The 24,763-nt window shown below is 41.4% G+C and overlaps 2 protein-coding genes and 4 long non-coding RNA genes across 8 annotated transcripts in view; 3 read left to right on the top strand and 3 right to left on the bottom strand.

The window, feature by feature from the left end:
• Nucleotides 1–4,053, bottom strand: part of LOC138405863 (class I histocompatibility antigen, F10 alpha chain-like) — a 14,754-nt gene extending 10,701 nt beyond the window's left edge. Inside the window, exon 1 of one of the 2 annotated variants that reach the window (XM_069516085.1) lies at nt 3,892–4,053. In XM_069516085.1, the coding sequence (XP_069372186.1) occupies nt 3,892–3,946 (55 nt within the window). In that variant the 5' untranslated portion in view covers nt 3,947–4,053. The remainder of the gene's footprint in view (nt 1–3,891) is intronic. The other variant, XM_069516086.1, reaches the window with a different exon arrangement.
• The window catches only part of LOC138405871 (uncharacterized), a 22,401-nt gene extending 16,488 nt beyond the window's left edge, over nt 1–5,913 (top strand). Inside the window, exon 2 of the long non-coding RNA XR_011239538.1 lies at nt 5,519–5,913. This is a non-coding gene — a long non-coding RNA (uncharacterized lncRNA). The remainder of the gene's footprint in view (nt 1–5,518) is intronic.
• Nucleotides 5,746–8,448, bottom strand: LOC109646403 (uncharacterized). The gene is made up of 3 exons (XR_002203918.2): nt 7,688–8,448; nt 7,512–7,580; nt 5,746–5,856 (listed from the first exon to the last, which is right to left on the bottom strand). It is a non-coding gene; the product is annotated as an uncharacterized lncRNA (long non-coding RNA).
• Nucleotides 6,120–7,313, top strand: LOC138405875 (uncharacterized). The gene is made up of 2 exons (XR_011239543.1): nt 6,120–6,272; nt 7,131–7,313. It is a non-coding gene; the product is annotated as an uncharacterized lncRNA (long non-coding RNA).
• Nucleotides 7,683–11,410, top strand: LOC109646402 (uncharacterized). Its single transcript, XR_011239535.1, has 6 exons — nt 7,683–7,786; nt 8,547–8,664; nt 10,033–10,217; nt 10,752–10,817; nt 10,969–11,111; nt 11,272–11,410. It is a non-coding gene; the product is annotated as an uncharacterized lncRNA (long non-coding RNA).
• Nucleotides 11,411–11,657: 247 nt separating this feature from the next.
• Nucleotides 11,658–23,412, bottom strand: LOC138405865 (major histocompatibility complex class I-related gene protein-like). Of its 2 annotated transcripts, none has more exons than XM_069516089.1 (9): nt 23,052–23,412; nt 21,346–22,910; nt 19,831–20,091; nt 16,881–17,159; nt 15,886–16,188; nt 15,472–15,573; nt 15,103–15,120; nt 14,518–14,602; nt 11,658–14,157 (listed from the first exon to the last, which is right to left on the bottom strand). In XM_069516089.1, exons 2-6 carry the CDS (start codon nt 21,398–21,400, stop codon nt 15,479–15,481), a joined length of 993 nt encoding a protein of 330 aa, XP_069372190.1. In that variant the 5' UTR covers nt 21,401–22,910; nt 23,052–23,412; the 3' UTR covers nt 11,658–14,157; nt 14,518–14,602; nt 15,103–15,120; nt 15,472–15,478. The 2 variants fall into 2 exon arrangements, with proteins under 2 accessions (XP_069372190.1, XP_069372191.1); XM_069516090.1 differs by having other exon boundaries at nt 13,375–14,157; nt 15,483–15,573.
• Between the last annotated feature and the right edge of the window lie 1,351 nt (nt 23,413–24,763).

Raw genomic sequence — 24,763 nt, 5'->3', positions numbered from 1 at the left:
AAAAAACAACAATATGTAAGAAATTGAATAAAATAAAATAAAATAGAATAAAATAAAATAAAATAAAATAAAATAAAATAAAATAAAATAAAATAAAATAAAATAAAATAAAGAATATACATATATACATTAACAGATTCACAGGGTTATGGGCACGTGCTGTGCGAAGGTGCAGAGATTGGTGATAGTGCCAGTAGTATATAAGTAATAAATTATAAATTATGTGCAGGTGGTGGGGTGTGGTGGGGTAGAGTCAGTGCGGTGCAGAGTCAGTGTGATGCAGGGGGCTTGTTTGTGAGCCCCACTGCCACGGGGAAAAAACTGTTCAGATGGCGAGAGGTTTTAGTCCTGATGGCCCGAAACCTTTTACCGGAGGGAAGTCTCTGGAACAGGTGGTGACCGGGATGTGAAGGATCAGCAATGATCTTGCCTGCTCTCCTACTGGTCCTGGAGTGGAACAGGTCTAGGAGGGCCGGCAGGTCACAGCCGATGACCTTCTCAGCTGACCTTATGATCCGCTGCAGTCTGCCCTTGTCCTTGGCAGTGGAGGCAGCGAACCAGACGGTGATTGATGAGGTGAGGATGGACTCAATGATGGCTGTGTAGAATTCAACCATCACTTTCTGCGGCATGTTGAATTTCCTCAGTTGCCGCAGGAAGAACATCCTCTGCTGGGCCTTCTTGGTGACGGAGGTGATGTTCTCCGCCCACCTCAAGTCCTGTGCAATGATGGTCCCCAGGAATCTGAAGGACTCCACTGTTTTAACTGGGGAGTTGCACAGGCTGAGGGGGGCAGTTTGGGCTGGGCTCCTCCTGAAGTCTACTACCATCTCTACAGTTTTCAAAGCGTTCAGCTCCAGGTGGTTCTGGCTGCACCAGGAAGCCAGGCTGTTAACTTCCTCTCTGTAGGCGGCTTCGTCCCCATTGGTGATTAATCCGATGAGGGTCGTGTCGTCTGCAAACTTCAGGAGTTTGACAGAGGGATGGCTGGAGGTGCAGTTGTTGGTGTAGAGGGAGAACAGTAGAGGGGAGAGCACACAACCTTGTGGGGCTCCAGTGCTGATGGTCCGGGACTCAGAGACAAGCTTGCCCAGCCTCACGCGCTGCTTCCTGTCAGTCAGGAAGTTAGAGATCCACCTACAGGTGGGCTCAGGCACGCTCAGCTGTGTCAGCTTGTCACGGAGAAGAGCTGGGGCGATGGTGTTGAATGCGGAGCTGAAGTCCACAAACAGGATCCTGGCGTAGGTGCTGGGGGAGTCGAGGTGCTGGAGGATGAAGTGGAGTCCCATGTTGACTGCGTCGTCTACGGACCTGTTGGCTCTGTAGGCAAACTGCAGTGGGTCGAGGAGGTGGTTGGTTATTGTCTTGAGGTGGGTCAGCACGAGGCGCTCAAAGGTCTTCATTACTACAGAGGTCAGGGCGACAGGTCTGTAGTCATTAAGGCCTGTGATCCTCTGCTTCTTGGGAACGGGGATGATGGTGGATGTTTTAAGACAGGCGGGTACAGCACATTCAGCCAGTGAGGTGTTAAAAATGTTCGTGAACACTGGCGAAAGCTGGTCTGCACAGTGCCTCAGTGTGGAGGGGGAGACAGCGTCGGGTCCAGGTGCCTTGCGGGGGTTCAACTTCTTCAGGAGCTTGTTTACATCTCTCTCCTGAATAGAGAGAGGTGTGATGGGGGGGGGGGGGGGGTTGAGTCTTTGTCCAGGCTGGGGTGAAGAGGTGTAATAGCTGTGTGGGGGGGCTGGGAGTCTGGGTTAGAACTGGTCCATTGTCTTTCAAATCTACAGTAAAAGTCATTCAGTTCGTTTGCAAGTTTCAGGTCTTCCACAGAGTGGGGGGATTTGGTTTTGCAGCCGGTGATCACTCGCAGCCCCTTCCAGACTGACGAGGAGTCGTTGGCTGCAAACTGTTGTTTCAGCTTCTTTGAGTACTGTCGTTTGGCCTCCTTAATCTCCTTGCCAAACGAGTATTTTGCCAGTCTGAAACTATCCATGTCCCCACTCTTGAAGGCCGCCTCCTTCTCCAAACGAAGCTGTTTGAGTTTTGCAGTGAACCAGGGCTTGTCGTTGTTATAGCTCACCCTGGTGCGTGTTGGGATACATCTGTCTTCACAGAAGCTGATGTATGACGTCACTGCATCTGTGTATTCATCGAGGCTGTTGGAAGCAGTTCTAAAAATGTCCCAGTCAGTGTTATCCAGGCAATCACGCAGCTCCTCCACAGCTTCTCTGTTGCTCCAGTTCTTGGATCTCAGCACAGCAGGTTTAGAAAGTTTGAGTTTCTGCCTGTAGGCTGGGATCAGGTGAATAAGAGCGTGGTCGGACAGGCCCAGAGCAGCGCGGGTAACTGCATGATACGCCTTGGTGATGGTGCTGTAGCAGTGATCAAGAGTGTTCTCCCCCCTGGTCGGGCATTTGATCAGCTGTTTGTATTTCGGGAGTTCCTGAGATAAGTTCCCCTTATTAAAGTCCCCGAGCACAATAACAGGGGAATAAGTGTTCTCTCTCCTCCTCTCCACCCCCAGTACCTGCTCCGCGAGTTGTCGTTGTGCTTCGCGCACGTCAGCTTGCGGGGGGATGTACACGCCGGCCAGGGTGAAAGAGGTGAACTCACGGGGAGAGTAGAACGGTCGGCAGGTAATGAAAAAAGTTTCCAGGTCCGGAGAACAGGACTGTAAAATGACTTTCACGTCGCTGCACCAGCCCTGGTTTATATAAAAACAAATCCCTCCGCCTTTTGCCTTGTGTGAGAGGATCGGGTCGCGGTCCGCGCGTAACAGCTGGAAGCCGGTCATCTGTGCGGCGGAGTCCGGTGTGGCTTCAGTCAGCCACGATTCCGTGAAACACAAGACAGAAGTAAGGGAAAAGTCTCTATTTGTCCGGATGAGGAGGCGCAGTTCGTCCATCTTATTGCACAGCGAGCGGACATTGGAGAGGAGGATGCTCGGGAGAGGTGAGCGTAATCCCCGCTCCCTGAAGCGCACCAGGGCCCCAGCGCGCTTCCCTCGTCGTCTCCGCCGGAGTCTCACTGCGTGTCCGAGGACCACCGCACCTTTGATGAGTAAGTCCACTAAATCCACGGAAGAGGCGATAAAGTTGGGACATAAATCGGATGGTGTTGTGTCCCTGATGGAAAGAAGCTCGTCCATCGTGAAAGTAATCCGAGTAGGGTCGCAGTAAACAGAATTAAATACTAAAAACAAACACAAAAGTGCGCACCAACACACCGAGGCGACCGTTCGTGGCGCCATCTTGATGTGTGATGGGAAATGAATCATCAACCATTAAACAGATGTTCAAATATATGTATTTACATCAATAACAGTCTTGATTCATATCAACAGACTGAACCTGTTATTTCTCCACAACTTTTTATAAACCAACATGAAACACGAGACACGTCATGAAGAACTCAGTGAAATAATCAAGTTCATAATGTTTAGAACAGACAAGAAACTCTTGGTTTTCTCGCTGAGTTGAAACGTTGCTTCGTGTTTCACTGTTTCTTGATTTATCGGAGTCTGTTGGACTTTTTGCAGAATCGTTGCGTCATTTTGTCCAGAACCAGCTCGGACCGTGTCGATCTTAATGGTTCTGATCAAAGGACGAAATCAACTAATGGTCCGGATCAGAAGAAAGAAAAAGAAAAGTCACTTTTCAGTTCAGCTTTTCAGAAAGAGAACAGAAGCTTTCCTTCTTACATGAGATCCATGACATTTACTAACATGAACTTTGAAATCAGCTCTTTGAAACTTTATTCAACTTCTAAAATCTGAAGGAACCAAACATCCAACATTACAACAGACCTTCAAATCATTGAAGTGTCTTTTAAATACACGGAGCATTTGTCTTTCATTTCAAATCAAATCAAGTAGAAACTAGAACTCACTTGCCGTCGCGCTGTGTGTTCCTGCCAGTAGAAGCAGGAAAAGTAAAGTGTGCATTGTGAGCGGTGCTGTATTTCTCTTTGCTGGACTGAAGGTAGATGAGGTCTCCTGTCCACAGAGAGACGGACTGTGGCTCCAGAGACAAAAACAACGAGATAAGAGGACACACAGAGAGGAGGGGACATCATCTGAGCCAATGAGAATTCAGGATCAGCCTTACGTCACTTAAATCCAGGTGAAACTCACCAAACTAGGTTGTGAACCAAAAGTAAAAGGAAAGTTCTGGTTGTTTTAGGCTGAATATTGTTAAAACTTCACATCTTGTATATTGTATTTGTAGGATAATGTGTTTTTAAGATTATTTATATGTAGTTCAATGTATTTGTAAGATAATGTAGTAATAGGATAATGTGTTGATAGTGTACTTGTAGTATAATGTATTAGCAGGATAGTGTACTTGTAGTATAAAGTATTAGCAGGATAGTGTACTTGTAGTATAAAGTATTAGCAGGATAGTGTACTTGTAGTATAAAGTATTAGCAGGATATTGTACTTGTAGTATAATGTATTAGCAGGATGGTGTACTTGTAGTATAATGTATTAGCAGGATAGTGTACTTGCAGTATAATGTATTAGCAGGATATTGTACTTGTAGTATAATGTATCAGTAGGATAGTGTACTTGTAGTATAATGTATTAGCAGGATAGTGTACTTGTAGTATAATGTATCAGTAGGATAGTGTACTTGTAGTATAAGTATTTGGACCAGTGCAGGTTCCGTCTACATCTCTCTGCACATTTATTTCTCCAGATTCAGACGAGGTCACCATGACCTTTACTTTCCACCACTGAAATCCAATCAGCTCCTCTGAAGTTGAAGAAACTCCCTCACTGTGGTCTGAAGTCAACGTCCAGAGGACAAACACACATTTTGTGAGTCCAGTGAACTTCACCTTTGACCTTTGTCCTCCAGAATCCAAAGTGTCCCCCCCGCAGAGGCATAACAACAACTAAGGGACACAGACGGGTTTGGTTGTTCGGACAATATAATAACACAAGAGTGAACATGAAGCCACACTTTCCTTGTGTTTGACTCACAAGTTAAATCATGAAACCAAAGCAGAACAAGAGTCAAACACAAGCATCAGATCAGACTCAGCTCTGTTGCTGAAAACTGCTCAGACAAGAGGAATTCATGTTGATGTTTGAACACCTGATGTTTCATTTCAGTTTCACTCTCCACTTTGTTCACGAAGCACTTTATGAAATGTCCTGTGGTTTGTGTTGCACTGTGTGTGTGTGTGTGTGTGTGTGTCTGTGTGTGTGAGTGAGTGAGTGTGTGTCTGTCTGTGTGTGTGTGTGTCTGTGTGTGTGTGTGTGTGTCTGTGTGTGTGTGTGTCTGTGTGAGAGAGTGTGTGTGTGTGTGTGTGTGTGTGTGTGTATGTGTGTGTCTGTGTGTGTGTATGTGTGTGTGTGTGAGTGTGTGTGTGTGTGTGTGTGTGTGTGTGTGTGTGTGTGTGTGTGTGTGTGTATGTGTGTGTCTGTGTGTGTGTATGTGTGTGTGTGTGTGTGTGAGAGAGTCTTGATCTGAGGACGGATCACAGTGATTGTCTCATTTGTCTCTTTCAGGCACTGAAGCTTCTTGTCCTCCTCGTTTGTCCACATTCCTCTGGCGTCCAACAAAAGACGTCCTGCACCAAAGACGCTGCATAAATGTCTAAAGGAAAATATATGATGCGATGATCTCATGAAAAATATTTGCCTGTTAGAAACATATGTAAACGTGGGCTGTGAACTTTGTGGATGGAACAACGGAGACTTATCACAAGAGAAAACCAAAAGCTTATTCAAGACCTACTTTTGTTTCTGTGTCTCGTGTCCTCGTGTGACCTCTGTCCCGAGCGTCCTCCAGAAAACCTGCAGCGTCACCGGGACACGAATGTCTTTTTAGGTGATCTGTGTTTATTCTGACAAACAGTAAAGAATCAATCCTTCAGTGAAGTTCTGCTCTGAAGTGCAACACATTTCTCATTGTGTTTTCTTATTTGTGGACCGTTTTCTTTCGTTGCTGCTGAGTTTCCATTGTGTTCTGTGATTTGTTGTTGTGTTGTGTACTTCGTAGCCACCGTGCGTCCACTGTAATACTCGTTATTTTATATATTATCTGGTTTTACTGTGACATTTGTTCAGTCGAGGATTTTAAAGGTGAAAGTGAAACTAAAATGAAAAAGGAGTTCAGGGGAAAACCAGAGATCTGTACACAGCAGAGTGTGAGTGTTACCAGCAGCTCAGAGAAGAATCTGCAGAAAGGAGACAAACACAATGAGCAACTTTTCTTCCATTTATAAACTCTGCCTGCTCACTGTCACCTGCTGCATCCAAGGTAGGTCTACCTTTCTGCATCATGTTAGAAACAGGGGAGACTCCTTCATGTGCAGGTCAACGCTCCACCTGACATGTGATCCAATAACTAACATCCCTCAAGAACAATGGACATGTGACTCCTCATGTTCATTTCTATCTTTTCAACACACCAGGAAGGAACAACTTGGACTTTCAGTTGATTGAAATACAGTAAAACGTGAGTGTGTGTGAGTCATATATGAGCCGAATTTAGCACAATGACCCATTTACTTCATCAAACATCTTAATTAATTTATTTGGCTCATGTGAGATCACTTTTTTAAAACTTTCAATGTATTTCTGAATGGAGTTTGGTTCGAAGCGTGCAGGTGGCGTCGTGCACTCTGCCCTCTCGTGGTGAAAAATGGTATTACACCAATTTGGAAGCGTGCAGGTGGCGTCGTGCCCTCTCGTGGGGAAAAATGGTATTACACCAAGCTCGAAAATGAAAGTAAAGAGTGAATTAAAAATCACATTTTAATAAAAACAACACTAATAATAATAATAATGTTGTTACCTGGAGATAATCAGAGGTTTACTGTCATTAACAGTCACATTTTAATATTTTTCTAGAAGACATGATGTATAATTCGTTTACACTTAACGCTTTAATTTACTTCTATGTTTTTCATTTCCTGTGACACTGAAACTTCAACAGACTAATTAGTCCATGTAACTATAGCAGGTTAATTCTGTGTTTCACTGGTAGAAACAAGGGGACTGATGGAGTATTTCCATTACACATGACTGTGGTGTATAATATCAGAGTACTGTGTAATCCTGTTAAACTCATGTCATGTTTAACACGTTACTTCTCTTATTTCTTTGTCTTTTTCAGGTCAGAAACAGGTGAACGGCTCTCTGTGCAGCAGCAGCAGCTCTTTACTTCAGCTTCTGTGGACTGAGTCCGGTCACTTTTACAGTTTCAGACCGAACACACATTCCAAACAGACGCCACGTTCATGTTAACACAACTGAATCCAACTAAATCTACTTGAAAATACAGCATCAGATACGTCGACATGTTTTTAATTGTTGTCTTTTCTTCTGTTGTTTATTTCACTGTTTACAGACACTGATGTGGCAGATGAAGAGACAAAGGTCACTTTCTCAAACACCAATAATAATAATCATAATAATAATAATGATGAAAATAACTCTGAGTTTACTGAGTATAGATCAGTGCTGTATTCTTCTGGAGCTGCTCTGTGATGCTCACCTCTCGTTAGTGGCTCACGTGTGCACAGAAGTGCAGTTTGAATGTGTTGTCGGTTAGATCAGAAAAGCCCTGGAGAGAAAATGATCCATTTAACGTTGAGACGAAACTTTCCAAACTGAATCGCAGCTGTATGAAAGGCTTTTATTGTGAAGGTGTGTTTCATGGAAGTGACGCACCTGTGGGGGACTTCCGGGACGCTTCGCCTGTGACGAAGCTGGTTTCTGTTCGGAGTGTGTTTCCATTCTTCTGCTCCGAGTGTTGAGAGGAAGCACGAAGTAAGTTTGGTTTCTCCATCGTGTTTAATGCGACGCAGCTCGTTCACTCTCATGTGTGCCGTGCGCCATTGTTGGTTCAATACCCGGTCGAGCCAGTAGACGGAGCTGTCGGACCAGTGAACCCATGATCACAGTTGGGTTCAGTCGCTCACCAGCGTTGGTCCAACCAGTGGTCACATGTTCAAAACTCTGCACACGATGAGCACGGCATCGGTCTTTTGTGGCCACACCGTTCACACACTTCACGTGGTTTTCACACAGCGTGCAGTCACTGAACACATTTCCACAACGCGTACATTTTCTGAACAGACAAACTTTACCTCCCAACAAAATGATGGATTGTTTCTGTATTATCTACGAATGTGAACACGCAGCGTCCCACAGAACAAGTCTCCAAACCTTGTATCCGGTCTGAAAAGCTCTTCTGCACCGACATCAGCTCTAAAACAGGAAATCTCAGCTGATAATAACAAACAACTGAAGAATTGAACTTTCACTGACCCTGAAGATCGCAGAGATTAGAAACAGGGATTTTGTGCTTCTTTTATTTCCCCCCTTTTTATCTGGGCTTTTCGCCGTTGTGTTTCTGTTCAGAAGGCTCTTGTGTGTTTCATGGATATTTTGTTCACTGTGAGCAAGACTGTAAAACTGTTTCTGGTCCATCATACTGTAAACAGTGTTTCTACAGTGAAGGGGAAAAACACTGATTAGCTTTTTACTGGAACGCTTTTGAATGTGAACATGACATGTGGACATACAGTTCCCAACCCAGACTTTGTTCGGGCCACAAGAAGGAGACCAGAAGTGTCCCATCGCTGCCTGAAGTGGTTCACATCCGCATGTTGTGTGGTCTGACTGTCTGTGATGGACCTGTCCAGGTGAGTGTGTCTCTGTCGGGGTGTCCCACAGCACATTACAGCTAGTTGAGTCCACGCAGCCTTAAAGGTTCAGTGTGTAGAACTTTGTGATATCTAGTGTTGAAGTGTCACGTTGCAGCTGAAGTTTTTAGAAGTTTTTATCGTCGAGTTTGAGCAACACAACTCAAAGGTAAGTCAACACACTTTGTTCAAGTTGTCGCTCCGTGTCTCTCAGTGGCTTCAGCCTTTTGTAGAAGTTGTTTTCAGTGGTTTCCTCCGTTGTAGCAGAAGAAGTAGCTTCTTTCTTGTGTTTGCGGAGGTGTCTTCGTGCTGTCTGTGGGTTTCTACATCCTGACCTCTGACAGTCTGAACATGTCTGGAGGAGTTTTTAGTCTCTCACTGACACTTACGTTGTGTTTGCGTCTCGGTGTTTTCCTGAAGCCGTTCATTGTTTACACCATCACTATGTGAATTCTTTTTAACGACCCTGCAGGAAAGATTTAGGTGGAAATATTTCAGTTTCTTTTGGCCGTGATGGAATATAAGTTATTAAACTAATGACTTATATTCCATCACTGCCAATAGATGGATGGATGTTAACCCAAATATAAGAGTTGTTATTTAAGATGAGATCAGAATGTGTCCTTTGAATTTACATCAGGAGTCTGTTCTCTCGATGGAGGCTACATTTTACACGACCATGTTTTTACAGTTGCCCAAAATGGACAAAATAATCATATTTTGAGTTTTATTAAAGCTAACATAGGTTCTTCTACATGTTTGGAAGAGAATATACAACTTTCTGTGCATTGAAATATTTCTTTCAGGCCCTAACAGCCCTCATGTCCACACCTGCTTCCCTGGAGTACAGGGGAAATAGATCTCCTGCCCCTCTAGAGTTTTCTCTTTGCACAAGGCACAGGGCATGGTCAACGAGACGACCTGGAGCCGCTTCAGAGCTTCCACATTTTTTGAGGCTGAACAGAACAGATGGACAGTGCAAATAAAAGGAAAGACAGTTGTTTATATGTTTTATATTTATTTTAAATGTCGACTCTGCACAAAGAATAAAAGATATAAAAGCCAGAACACATTTGACATTGTGTTTTATTTCAATTTCATTCCAAACTGAGCAATTGATAACTGTTATGTTTAGGATTACACTGACATTTATGTATGTTGAGTTTGTGATTTATTTGTGTTACTATTTCTGTGAGCATGTTAGCCTTGCTTCAGAACTGTGTTAACCATTTGATGAATTAAACAAGTGTACCACAGAATGGAAATGAGCCCAGCAAACAGATGAAATAGAATTAAACACCATTTTAATTGTGTGAAGTTAAAAACATTTGATCAAATCAACAAAACATAAACTATATTTGCTTCTAGTGGGAATCAAACCCACTCCCCTGTCTTCTGGGGGCGACGTCAGAATCAGCAGCAGAGATCCTGCAACAACGGAACGCTGCTTCATTTCTAGAAGACACACGTGGACCACAAAGTCTTGAAGCAACTCTGGACCTTTATTTGGAGGATTATCCATCTGAGTCCTGCATCTTATGAGCAAGTCTTCGGTAAGTTGAGAGAAGTTTCCTCTTGCATTGTTTCCTTACTTTTGGTGTCTTTAAACAAACTCAGACTGATCAGAAGCGTAACTCAGCTTCAGCACTTGCATGTGCTCCGTCAACTGAGCCATGTGGTGAGTTGTGAGTACAGCAGAGAAGCTCATTTTCAAATGAGTATTTTGTAGGTTAGGACCGTTTCTAAAAAGCACTTACAAGTTATTCTCGTTGTCTTTTGTGTGGTCAGTTGTTTTGCAGCGAGGAGCATTATTGTGAGTTTGTCCTCTTCTGTACATCTTCACTAGAACCTTAACTCCACTACAGCTGTAGTAATGTTAGAGCTGAACTGGTGTTGAAGCTGAACTAATATTACTGTGTGATATCAGTATGTTGTCCAGCTGCTGAAGGCCCACTTGACAAAGACAGATGGACTCACTCGTCTAGTTTGTTTCTCTTCTCAGTTATACTGCAGTGAATCGTTGCCGTCCTAATCCTCGTGTAATAAAGCTAATATTCTCAACACAGGTTTATTCCTCTGCTCCACAGCTGTCTTTAGAAGTGGTGGCCAAAGGACACTCCACCTACTTTTGACTCCTCGTCTCATGTTGCTCGGTATGTATTCAGAACAAATATCTTCTGTTGCTTATCAGATGGTTTTTTAAAAAAGTTATCTGTATTAATAATAAACGAAGCATGGATTTTCTTTCTATTAGAGATGTTTGCAAAAGTCAAGATGCTTTTTGAGTCTTGATTCATGTCTCAGGTGGAAAAGTGCCTTTGACAGCTGGACACTGGATGATCAGCCTTGAGGATCGTATGTGGGGGGGGTCCACTCAACGTTTGTGACAGGGCTTTCTGCTCTGTTTACAGATTGAACATCTTTAACTGGGAAGCTGTCTGTACAAGGTAAGGCTTGTGCTGTCCATCTGTCAGTTTCTCTTTATTTCCAAAATGTTCTCATGTATTTTCAACCCTTACTTCAGAAACACTTGATTGTAGACATCATATATCACAGACTTTATTTCCATCCGACCTCTGATCTCTTGTGTTCTTCTGTGTTTTGTAGATGCTTCTTTTGAATCAACCCAGAAAGAGGAACAAAAGCCGTTTGGGGGAATCGTCTCCAAGAGGACAGGGAGAGTCGTTCAGAGTGGATCTCCATAGGTCAGTGAGAGCTCTCTCCCCAGACACTTCACATCAATGCAACCATGGTTCTTTGTCAGTGTTTGTCACGTGATCATATTCTTGTTCTCCTGTCCACTAAATGTGAATCATTTCACTTCACAAATGTCTTTTTCCTGGAAAGAGTCACAGGTTTGACCAAATAGGTTTTTCCTTGCTGCTCTTACAGGTCAAATCCACATTTGTTTATTCTCTGGGACAATAATGAACATTTGAACTTTCACTGACGTGTTCAACTTTTCTACACGTTGAATCACAAAGAGACAGAAATCCAAGAGAGTATCAGGGACTTTATTCAAAACACAAAAGGAATGAAACAGCAAAGCAGCTTCATTTAACATTCATTTATAAAAACCCAACACGTCAATGTTCACTTTCTACACTGTAAAAATGAAAACTTGGAATTGCGTTACTGCGATTTCAAAAAATATAACGAACAAAGAAAATTTAATGGATTTGTAAACGTAGTAAAAGTATTTTCTTCACATAACTTTACTTTGTTAAATGTGTAAAGTTGCTGAATTTATGACGGCAAAACACAAAATAGTAAGTTTGTGATGTGACACCTCTCACGTCTCATCAGGGGAAACGTGGCCTCACGTCATGAAGCTGAGTGTTCAGGTTGAATACAGGACAGAGATTCTGGATCTGCAGTTGCATATGTTGGCGGCTGTGGCTCAGGAGGTAGAGCGGATCGTTCACAGACACGAAAACTACCCCTGACAGCTCAGTGGACAATGTGTGTGATTGACGTGTGACAGAAAAAACACTTTGTGAACGAGTGAATGTGACTGAATGTGAACGGTAAAGTGTCTGAGTGGTCGATAAGACAATATAAATGTATTTAAATGTTGTGATGGAGAACATCACTGCTCAGGGTGAAACATTTCACGTCTACATGTGGAATAAAGTGCTTCAATCCTCTGGAGCCTGGTGAGCAGTGACACTAGAACTCGCAGCTCTGAGAAAATGTGAAGTTTTTAAAATGACCAAAGATCAGTTCAGTGATTCGGCGTTTTTCGAACCTTTTCATTTTTGCAGTGTAAATGTTAACGAGGCTAAAACAGAAAAGTCCCTTGTCCCTAAAAACTAACAGGAAATCTGAAGAGAACCTTTCACATCAGAGGCTTAAAACATCCCACAACCCTTTTATAATCTCAACTCAAATGAACTTCTAATGTTTAAGAGCACAACAAAGCATGAATATAACCAAACAAACAAAACACAAGCAACTCTCGATTCATTCATTTCTTGTTCAGGCCAATTCAAGATAGAATCAAAACTAGATTTTTATATGATTCACTTCAAGAAATAAAATAAAAGCAGAATATTTACACAACTGGAAAACTAATTTTGTACTGACGCTCGTGTTGTGTGTACGTGTGTGAACACAACTTGTTATTGTGTGTAATCTGATGTCACCTGGTATAAATCATGAAGAAGTATATTTCCTGTAAATGACATTGAATCATTAACTGAATGATTTGTGTACGAGTCAAGTGATGAAGACGATTCACCACAGTGAAGATGAAGAACTTTATCCATCCACTTTCTATTCTGCAGAGACACTATGAGGACTGAAGTGTGTCACTGATCCTCAGCAGGTGTACAACACACAGAGAAAACCATGTACAACATCTGCAGCTCATTCACAGTCTCCATTTACGCAGCATGTTTTTCAATTGTATGAACATTGATTGTGTCACTTGTCCAAATCACACCAGATTCAACGCTGCACTTCCCCGGGCCCTTAACAACACACATGTCGAGTGTGAAGCAGATCAAATGAACGGTTCTCCAGAGACGTGAGTCACATACAAACAGATTTCTGGAATCATTAGACAGGTTATATTTCCAGACCCTAAGATGTGGATGTGTGGGCGTCTATATATGTATATTTACATTTGTATTATTTAGAAGGATTTTACAAGGATGCCCCAACACCAGGTGTAGCATCCCCGGCTGAATGATGATCAGACTCTTCAACTGATGGTCCAAAGTGTTTATTGAAGGAACCTTGTACACTTGAACGCACCGTAAGAGCTATGAAAAAAGTATAACAATAAATATAATTAACTTCTTCATAACCTTATTGTATAATAAATTCACTCAAAATACATTTAACTTCGGACCGGACATTAGCCGAGCTAATGCTAATTAGCTGTACCGCTAGCTCGCAACATTACCTCAAGAGTATACAAAACCGTAAAAGTCACAGCGATTCGAACTACACATTAAACATGTCATGAGGTCATATGAAAACAAACCTTATGCCCTCTATCAGCCAGGTGCTCGGTAAACAGAGTTATCTTTTCCTCTTTTTCAGTAAATACCTTGCTGTCACACTTTTAATACGCAGACGCACACAACAACGGATGCTTTTGATACATAGCGAGGCGCTTTCAAAATAAAAGTCCCGCATTTAGCGTCTAATTTAATTAATTAAATAATAACCTGGCTTCAAAGCATATCAGGAAACTAAATGAAAACAACATGTCCTTAGAAACAATTATAGAATTAATGGTCATTTACACCAGGAATATAAAACTGAAACCATTTTGGATTTTTAACTAAAAGATCAAATTTAACCGACGCCACCATTTATATTTCATATTTGTCAGTAGTTTTGATTTGTCTTATTTGTATTTTGATAAATGTCTGACCCTGACGATCAGTTTATGATGTGAGTGATGAATAATCAGTGAACTCCCAGTGTAAGGGGGAGAATGTGGTGACACTGCTTCTTGTTCCAGTGCAAACGTCCATAAACCTAAAGTGAAAAAAAGAAAATGAAAGATTAAATGTTCAGTTCCACAAAGCCACGTATTTTATGTATTTACAGTATTGAGACCTAATATTTCCACGATTCCCTCATTTAACAGTGAAACCAAATTTTACTCAGGAAAAAAAAATGGTTTTTATCAACATTTGAATTGTTGTGTCACTGCTGATATTTGAGTTTTAATTTCAACATTGAATCTGTTAACGTGAAGGTTTCTGATCTGTGCCTTGCTCTTAAAAATCTCTAATGATTGTTTTCGTTCTAATTAAAACAGAGGTTTTACACATGATCACACACGTGTTACTTTGCACTTAGTTTAAGTTTTGTTGAACATATGGAGCAACTCACTGTGTTCAGGAGGACGTCTCACTTGGAGAATTAGAAACTTGTCCATCTGGGTTCAGAGGCTTTAAGACGTTTGGATCTTTTCCAGCTGTGAGGTCAGAAACACATCATGAGACCATCCTCCTCTGAACAGACACTTTTATTACAAACAACCAACACTGCAGGGAACAGTCCTGAAAACTCTCTTCAGCACAAAATGAAGCCTATTTAATCTACGGAGGCTTTTCTAGAGTCCTGCACTGGGTCAGGTTCCTGTGGGGAGCCTCAAATCCATTGAAAGAAATATTGGCAGTAGTGTGGACAAGGCCTAAGTGAGCATTTGTGGCAAATTTGAAGAAATTCCCTCAAATCATTCTTGAGATATCGTGTTCACAAGATGGGGACGAACAGATGAACAGCCTGAAAACATAACGCCTCCCTGACTGGCGCCGGTGTGGACCAATAAAAAGTGGAGCAAAGAGGAGTTGGGGGTGTTTTATAAAACTGGACATGTTCGTACTTTCAGCTGCTGTGTCAACGTGACGTGACATCCTCATAAAGCATATTAGTATAAAAAGAAAACAGAGTAGAAATAGAAGTTTTACTTACGAGATGGGGGACATTCAGCTGAAATAAAAAGAAAATACAAATAATTTCAGTTATTACAGTTAAAAAAACCAACAGAATTTTGTCTTTGTTTTTTCTAGTGGCGATCCTCCTCAAATGATCCACAATATACTGTCACTTTTTATTGTTTGTGTGCTGGACGTTGTGTGCGGAGCTTTTTATGAACAGTCTATGGTGCAGAGTGAAGTTAGAAAACTTTGTGTGAACCCTGCAGCTCTTGAAACAGATGTTGGTGTGTGAGGAACTGAAGTTTGTTTCATGAGGTTTGATCCGGACGAAGCATTCGTGAAAAAAGTCTGAAATAAAAACACCAGAAAAATATTGGACAAAGTTTCTGTGTGGGTCTCTCACCATTCCTCTACCTGTACACGATGAATCCAATGACAGCGAGGACGACAGCGAGAGCGACCACTGCAGCGACGATGATGATGGTGGTCACGTCAGTGGGCTTCTCTGTTGAGTGGAATAAAAAAACAAAGCATCACAACCTGAACAGATGAAGCAGGTTAGACGACAACAATCTCCCTGAACCACAATCCTGTACAATAGACACAACAAACACACACAGACAATCAACCTGTTTCTTTGTCCGGCTGTTGTTTTTAACACTGATCTAAATTTATTGATAAAAACTGATGAAAGAAAATGACCCAAAACCAACAGAGAGAAAACTTCTCCTGCTACACGTCAGCATACATGACCTGCAGGACTGTTAGTGGAAATGAAACGTGTGTTTCCCACCGTCATCACTGACTCAAGTCTCACCTCTGTTGGACTCCACTGAGTCTTTGTCCAGTGTTTTGACGATGTCCTCCTTCACACCAGAGATCTGGAACACACAGTCGTACCTCCTCCAGTCTTCAGGTGGGATTGATGAAACCTGCAGGTCAGCGCTCATCTGGAAGGTCCCGTCATGGTTGGGGAGGACCTCTCCGACGTACACGTCCTCATGATGCTCCTCTCCGTCTTTCCTCCAGAACAACATGGCTGAGTCGGGGTAGAAACCTGTAGCGTGGCAGCTGACTGGAGAGGAGGGAGACTTCTGGAGGAGAGACATCGAGGGAAGCTCTGGGGAGAAAGAAGAAAGACAGTTTATGGGTCATTCTAATGTATTGTATACTAATAATACCATTCCTGTTTGATTCCATTGATTTAGCATCAGTCATGTCTGTTCATATACGAGACAAGTGAAGAACTGTGAGATGTGAGCGAGACAGAGGCTGAAGTGATGCAAAGACACTGGGTGGACGATATGACGTCAGAGTAATATCACAGTATTTATTGAAAGGTGACAGTTTTATATCAGGATATTTATTTTCTTTATACAAACACAAAGTAAACCTCATGTACTGAACAGGTCCTGATAACTTCTGGTTCATGTTGGTATTTTTTGTTGAAGTGCAAAGTGAGCGCAGGTCAGTCGGGGGGTGAGGAGGGAGGACACTCGGGCTGTGTCTCAATTCAGGGGCGGTCTAACACATTCACAGTAACATGAGGTCACTGTGACCTTGACCTTTGACCTTTGACCACCAAACTCTAACCAGTTCATCTTTGACTCAAAGTGAATGTTTGCACCAAATCTGAGGAAATTCTCTAAAGACATTCTGGAGATATCGTGTTCACAGTGATGGGACGGACGGACGACCCCATAACATAACGGCCACTAGGTGTCGCCAGAGCAGAGGCATAAAAAGAGCAGTGAGAGAGAGAGAGAGAAATGAAAGAGGAACATCATGTTCATGGAGGTCATGTGATTTCACCTGTTCTCAGCAGAGAGCTCTTCCCATGCTCCAGGTACTTCTTCAGCCAGTCAGGACACAACTGGGTGTAGTAGTTCTTATTATATGCAAGTAGAGCTTTATCATCATCCCACCTCAGTTTGGTGATAACAGCCTGTGGTGTTGGAGCGATCCACGTCTCTGTCTCCAGGTCCAATGATATGAAGTCTTCTCCATCATAACCATACTGATGATAACCTTTAACTTCTTCAGTCTCATCGTCCCATTCACAACCGTACATGAACTGGAAAATGTGGACACCTGAGAGAGAGACAGAGATCTGAGCTGTTATTACACATCTTCACCACACACACACACTCACTTACTCACAGACACACACACACTCACTTACTCACAGACACACACACACTCACTTACTCACAGACACACACACACACACACTCACTTACTCACAGACACACACACACACACACTCACACACACACACACACACTCACTTACTCACAGACACACACACACACACACTCACTTATTCACAGACACACACACACACACACTCACACACACACACACACACTCACTTACTCACAGACACACACACACACACTCACTCACTCACTCACACACTCACACACACACACACACACTCACTCACACACACACACACACACACACCCCCAGGTTTCTGTAGCATCAAACTAGAGCATCACTCAGTCCAGTACAAACCTCCACCAAGGCCCAACACTCACCTCATGAAAACACATTTAAATTCACTAGAGACACGTTTTTATGACCAAGTTGCACAAACTCATAAATATCAGTCACTGAACATCTTATTTTTGAACAAGATCCATGAGTTACTCTGGGAAATCAAGGAAAATGTTGAAAAAGCTAAAGAGATAGAAAATATTCCTGGATCAGCTCCTGATCTGCAGCTGAATTTAAAGTTCTTCTCTGACCCATAACACATCCATCCACACAGTTTACTGCTCACACCAAATTCACAGTTGTTGATAAAGATTATTTTCTGCTGATCCAGTAATAAATGTCTTCTTCAGCACTACACTATATAAATGTCTTCTGGCTTTGACACTGTGTTTGGGTAAATCTAATCCAACGTGTGATTCTCTGGTGTGTGTCTTATTTTGTGGACACACTGTGGTCAGCACAGTGACATGAATCTGCTGCTCTACTGTTGATTTGATATATTTCAGGTTCAAACTAATCATTCTGCTCGTTGTTGATTCTGGATTTTGTTAATGAATCAATCACTTGTTTAAACTGAAGCAAATATCAGAAAGTAGTGAAAATGTCTGTCACTGTATTTAATTCATCACAAAGTAAGAGAAGCAACAAACTCTAATATTTAAGAAACTTCACAAAACATTTCAGATTTTTACTTGTTAAAATTTTTTAAATCTATTGATCACATGTTTGATTAATTAGTAAATATTTGAGATCAAATCAAATAAATGAAAATGTGTGTGTGTGTGAGAGAGAGTGTGTGTGTGAGTGTGTGTGAGTGTGTGTGTGTGCGTATGCATGAATGTGTGTGAGTGATTGTGTGTGTATCAAGGTTTTTAATTAGTTTCTCAGTTTGCTTTTTTATTTCAGTTTAGTTTTAGTTAGTTCAACAAGTGATTTTGTAGTTTCAGTTTAGTTTTTATTTAGTTTCAGTTTTTCCAGGAATTAAGAGAAAGCTTCGACTTGTAGAAGCTGAAAAAGGATGAAACAATGTGTGAAACCAAATATGGTTCATCAAGTCCTTTAATTTCATTCTTTAACCATCACCTGCAGGACAGGAAGTAATCGAGGGAGAAAACGAAACGACAACGAAGCTGAATTTATCTGCAGTTCAGTTTTATTAGTTTTGCTTTGTTCATTGTAGTTTTTATTTTTATTTCAGTTAAGTCAATAATTTTTTCATTGCTAGTTTTAGTTTTCGTTAACTATAATAACCCTGGTGTGTGTGTCTGTGTGTGTGTGTCTGTGTGTGTTTGTGTGTGTGTGTGTCTGTGAGTGTCTGTGAGTTTGTGTGTTTTTTTCTGTGTGTGTGTCTGTGTGTGTGTGTGTATTTGTGTGTCTGTGAGTGTGTGTGTTTTTTCTGTGTGTGTATTTGTGTATCTGTGAGTGTGTGTGTTTTTTTCTATGTGTGTGTGTGTCTGTGAGTGTGTGTTTTTTTCAATGTGTGAGTGTCTGTGTGAGTGTCTGTGAGTGTGTGTCTTTTTCTATGTGTGTGTCTGTGAGTGTGTGTGTTTTTTTTTCTGTGTGTGTATGTGTGTGTGTCTGTGTGTGTTTGTATGTGTGTGTGTGTCTGTGAGTGTGTGTGTTTTTTTTTCTGTGTGTGTATGTGTGTGTGTCTGTGTGTGTTTGTATGTGTGTGTGTGTCTGTGAGTGTGTGTGTTTTTTTTCTGTGTGTGTATGTGTGTGTGTCTGTGTGTGTTTGTATGTGTGTGTGTCTGTGAGAGTCTGTGAGTTTGTGTGTTTTTTTCTGTGTGTGTGTCTGTGTGTGTGTATTTGTGTGTCTGTGAGTGTGTGTGTTTTTTCTGTGTGTGTGTGTGTATTTGTGTATCTGTGAGTGTGTGTGTTTTTTTCTATGTGTGTGTGTCTGTGAGTGTGTGTTTTTTTCTATGTGTGAGTGTCTGTGAGTGTGTGTCTTTTTCTATGTGTGTGTGAGTGTGTGTGTTTTTTTTCTGTGTGTGTGTCTGTGTGTGTTTGTATGTGTGTGTGTGTCTGTGAGTGTGTGTCTGTGTGTGTTTGTGTATCTGTGTCTGTGAGTGTGTGTCTGTTTCTATGTGTGTGTGTGTGTCTGTGAGTGTATCTGTGAGTGTGTGTCTGTTTCTATGTGTGTGTGTGAGTGTCTGTGAGTTTGTGTGTGTTTTTTTCTGTGTGTGAGTGTGTGTGTCTGTGTGTGTCTGTGTGTGTATTTTTTTCTGTATGTGTGTGTGTTTCTGTGTGTCCGTAAACAAACCTTCAGTCTGGTTGAAGCGTTCCTTTGCGATTTCAATGTCGACTTTGAAGGTCTGCTGTGAACCCAAAAGGTTCTGAGTGTTCCTCTCCCAGTAATGTGAATCTGTTGCCTTCAACATCCAGTCCTGTTTGGGTTCTGTTTTCATTGTGTTGCTGTCATAGTGAATGATCTGAACTTCATCAACATAACCAACAGACACAAACTCTGGAAAGTTTGGGACTTGAGAGGACGCAGTGTAGAAATACTGCAGAGAGTGAGTCCCTGCAAGAAAAAGTTAAAGTGACTTTAGTTTTCAGAATGTTTAATAAATCACTGCACTCAGAGTCAAGAAGACATGAAGCACATTCAACACAACTTCAGCATCTCTGTTGTGTGGTAAACAAACACAAAAATACATTGAGAGATAAAACGTCTGCTCCAGAGTCCAGACACTCTTTACTTTGAATTCTACGTCTTAAACATGGATTCAATCTAACGACTCAAAGATTTAATATGAGAAAATAATATTTTCTACTGCAGAGAATTTAATGTGAAGTGAAAACTACTTCAATTTCCAGTTACTACATGAGACATTTATTCTGAAAGTCCTCATTATCATATTCAAAATTCAAATTGTGAAATCATGAACATTTTGAACACAACATATGAGCTGTTAGTGGTTTCTCTCAGTCTATATATAAATATATATTCCTCCATATATACACATATACATTTATACTGGACCCAGCTAACAAATCAAAGTGTGACGTTGTTACAGGAAGCTGTTTGTCCTCAGCACTTTCTGTATCTATGGAAACAGCGCCACCAACTGACCACAATAAAAACCAGAACTGAGTCGTCGCCTTATTTGTCAGTTGAGCCAGTTTAGATGAATAATTGAGGTGTTTGATGGGAAATGAATCATCAACCATTAAACAGATGTTCAAATATATGTATTTACATCAATAACAGTCTTGATTCACATCAACAGACTGAACCTGTTATTTCTCCACAACTTTTTATAAACCAACATGAAACACGAGACACGTCATGAAGAACTCAGTGAAATAATCAAGTTCATAATGTTTAGAACAGACAAGAAACTCTTGGTTTTCTCGCTGAGTTGAAACGTTGCTTCGTGTTTCACTGTTTCTTGATTTATCGGAGTCTGTTGGACTTTTTGCAGAATCGTTGCGTCATTTTGTCCAGAACCAGCTCGGACCGTGTCGATCTTAATGGTTCTGATCAAAGGACGAAATCAACTAATGGTCCGGATCAGAAGAAAGAAAAAGAAAAGTCACTTTTCAGTTCAGCTTTTCAGAAAGAGAACAGAAGCTTTCCTTCTTACATGAGATCCATGACATTTACTAACATGAACTTTGAAATCAGCTCTTTGAAACTTTATTCAACTTCTAAAATCTGAAGGAACCAAACATCCAACATTACAACAGACCTTCAAATCATTGAAGTGTCTTTTAAATACACGGAGCATTTGTCTTTCATTTCAAATCAAATCAAGTAGAAACTAGAACTCACTTGCCGTCGCGCTGTGTGTTCCTGCCAGTAGAAGCAGGAAAAGTAAAGTGTGCATTGTGAGCGGTGCTATATTTCTCTTTGCTGGACTGAAGGTAGATGAGGTCTCCTGTCCACAGAGAGACGGACTGTGGCTCCAGAGACAAAAACAACGAGACGAGAGGACACACGGAGAGGAGGGGACATCATCTGAGCCAATGAGAATTCAGGATCAGCCTTACGTCACTTAAATCCAGGTGAAACTCACCAAACTAGGTTGTGAACCAAAAGTAAAAGGAAAGTTCTGGTTGTTTTAGGCTGAATATTGTTAAAACTTCACATCTTGTATATTGTATTTGTAGGATAATGTGTTTTGAAGATTATTTATATGTAGTTCAATGTATTTGTAAGATAATGTAGTAATAGGATAATGTGTTGATAGTGTACTTGTAGTATAAAGTATTAGCAGGATAGTGTACTTGTAGTATAATGTATTAGCAGGATAGTGTACTTGTAGTATAAAGTATTAGCAGGATAGTGTACTTGTAGTATAATGTATTAGCAGGATAGTGTACTTGTAGTATAAAGTATTAGCAGGATAGTGTACTTGTAGTATAAAGTATTAGCAGGATAGTGTACTTGTAGTATAAAGTATTAGCAGGATAGTGTACTTGTAGTATAATGTATTAGCAGGATAGTGTACTTGTAGTAAAATGTATTAGCAGGATATTGTACTTGTAGTGTAATGTATTAGCAGGATAGTGTACTTGTAATATAATGTATCAGTAGGATAGTGTACTTGTAGTATAAGTATTTGGACCAGTGCAGGTTCCGTCTACATCTCTCTGCACATTTATTTCTCCAGATTCAGACGAGGTCACCATGACCTTTACTTTCCACCACTGAAATCCAATCAGCTCCTCTGAAGTTGAAGAAACTCCCTCACTGAGGTCTGAAGTCAACGTCCAGAGGACAAACACACATTTTGTGAGTCAAGTGAACTTCACCTTTGACCTTTGTCCTCCAGAATCCAAAGTGTCCCCCCGCAGAGGCATAACAACAACTAAGGGACACAGACGGGTTTGGTTGTTCGGACAATATAATAACACAAGAGTGAACATGAAGCCACACTTTCCTTGTGTTTGACTCACAAGTTAAATCATGAAACCAAAGCAGAACAAGAGTCAAACACAAGCATCAGATCAGACTCAGCTCTGTTGCTGAAAACTGCTCAGACAAGAGGAATTCATGTTGATGTTTGAACACCTGATGTTTCATTTCAGTTTCACTCTCCACTTTGTTCACGGAGCACTTTATGAAATGTCCTATGGTTTGTGTTGCACTGTGTGTGTGTGTGTGTGTCTGTCTGTGTGTTTGTGTGTGTGTGTGTGTGTGTCTGTCTGTGTGTGTGTGTGTGTGAGTGTGTGTGTGTGTGTGTGTGTCTGTCTGTGTGTGTGTGTGTGTGTGTGTGTGTGTGTGTGTGTGTGTGTGTCTCTTTCAGGTACTGAAGCTTCTTGTCCTCCTCGTTTGTCCACATTCCTCTGGCGTCCAACAAAAGACGTCCTGCACCAAAGACGCTGCATAAATGTCTAAAGGAAAATATATGATGCGATGATCTCATGAAAAATATTTGCCTGTTAGAAACATATGTAAACGTGGGCTGTGAACTTTGTGGATGGAACAACGGAGACTTATTCCAAGAGAAAACCAAAAGCTTATTCAAGACCTACTTTTGTTTCTGTGTCTCGTGTCCTCGTGTGACCTCTGTCCCGAGCGTCCTCCAGAAAACCTGCAGCGTCACCGGAACACAAATGTCTTTTTAGGTGATCTGTGTTTATTCTGACAAACAGTAAAGAATCAATCCTTCAGTGAAGTTCTGCTCTGAAGTGCAACACATTTCTCATTGTGTTTTCTTATTTGTGGACCGTTTTCTTTTGTTGCTGCTGTGTTTCCATTGTGTTCTGTGATTTGTTGTTGTGTTGTGTACTTCGTAGCCACCGTGCGTCCACTGTAATACTCGTTATTTTATATATTATCTGGTTTTACTGTGACATTTGTTCAGTCGAGGATTTTAAAGGTGAAAGTGAAACTAAAATGAAAAAGGAGTTCAGGGGAAAACCAGAGATCTGTACACAGCAGAGTGTGAGTGTTACCAGCAGCTCAGAGAAGAATCTGCAGAAAGGAGACAAACACAATGAGCAACTTTTCTTCCATTTATAAACTCTGCCTGCTCACTGTCACCTGCTGCATCCAAGGTAGGTTTACCTTTCTGCCTCATGTTAGAAACAGGGGAGACTCCTTCATGTGCAGGTCAACGCTCCATCTGACATGTGATCCAATAACTAACATCCCTCAAGAACAATGGACATGTGACTCCTCATGTTCATTTCTATCTTTTCAACACATCAGGAAGGAACAACTTGGACTTTCAGTTGATTGAAATACAGTAAAACGTGAGTGTGTGTGAGTCATATATGAGCCGAATTTAGCACAATGACCCATTTACTTCATCAAACATCTTAATTCATTTATTAGGCTCATGTGAGATCACTTTTTTAAAACTTTCAATGTATTTCTGAATGGAGTTTGGTTCGAAGCGTGCAGGTGGCGTCGTGCACTCTGCCCTCTCGTGGTGAAAAATGGTATTACACCAAGCTCGAAAATGAAAGTAAAGAGTGAATTAAAAATCAGATTTTAATAAAAACAACACTAAAAATAATAATAATGTTGTTACCTGGAGATAATCAGAGGTTTACTGTCATTAACAGTCACATTTTAATATTTTTCTAGAAGACATGATGTATAATTCATTTACACTTAACGCTTTAATTTACTTCTATGTTTTTCATTTCCTGTGACACTGAAACGCTTGATGTTTGAACACCTGATGTTTCATTTCAGTTTCACTCTCCACTTTGTTCACGGAGCACTTTATGAAATGTCCTGTGGTTTGTGTTGCACTGAATCCATGTTTGCGACTCAGAGGTTTGACCTCTGATGGACAAAGGCTCATCCTGCTCTGATGACCATCAACGAGTCCCCCTTCACAGGAGGACAGCAGTGGGACAGCGCCCCCCTGAGGCTACATCTACTTATGAACTGTGGAACTGAGGCCGTCACCTGAATCCAAACATCAGTAGAAAAGACTCACTGAGGATTTAACACAACAACGAGACAGTCATCAAGCTAAACATGCTAACAATGAAGTGCTACTTTCTAAGAACAGGGTTTTATTCATCACCAGTTTCTTACAAACTTTAATTTACAACTGAGGGGTGTGTGAGTGTGTGTGTCTGTGTGTCTGTGTGTGAGTGTGTGTTAGTGTTAGTGTGTGTGAGTGTTAGTGTGTGTCTGTGTGTGAGTGTTAGTGTGTGTCTGTGTGTGAGTGCGTGTGAGTGTTAGTGTGTGTCTGTGAGTGAGTGTTAGTGTGTGTGTGTGTGTG

Source organism: Paralichthys olivaceus, chromosome 20, assembly GCF_024713975.1.
Source record: "Paralichthys olivaceus isolate ysfri-2021 chromosome 20, ASM2471397v2, whole genome shotgun sequence".
Taxonomy (NCBI): Eukaryota; Metazoa; Chordata; class Actinopteri; order Pleuronectiformes; family Paralichthyidae; genus Paralichthys; species Paralichthys olivaceus.
The sequence above is the reverse complement of the archived record's forward strand: the minus strand, read 5'-3'. Positions and strand labels throughout refer to the sequence as shown.

Coding starts and splice junctions, on each gene's coding strand:
- LOC138405865 (XM_069516089.1), bottom strand. CDS start 21,400: ATGCACACTTTACTTTTCCTGCTTCTACTGGCAGGAACACACAGCGCG. Junction 17,160..19,830: donor ACGCTTCAACCAGACTGAAG/GTTTGTTTACGG, acceptor TCTCTCTCTCAG/GTGTCCACATTTTCCAGTTC. Junction 15,574..15,885: donor CTCAGTGGAGTCCAACAGAG/GTGAGACTTGAG, acceptor TCCACTCAACAG/AGAAGCCCACTGACGTGACC.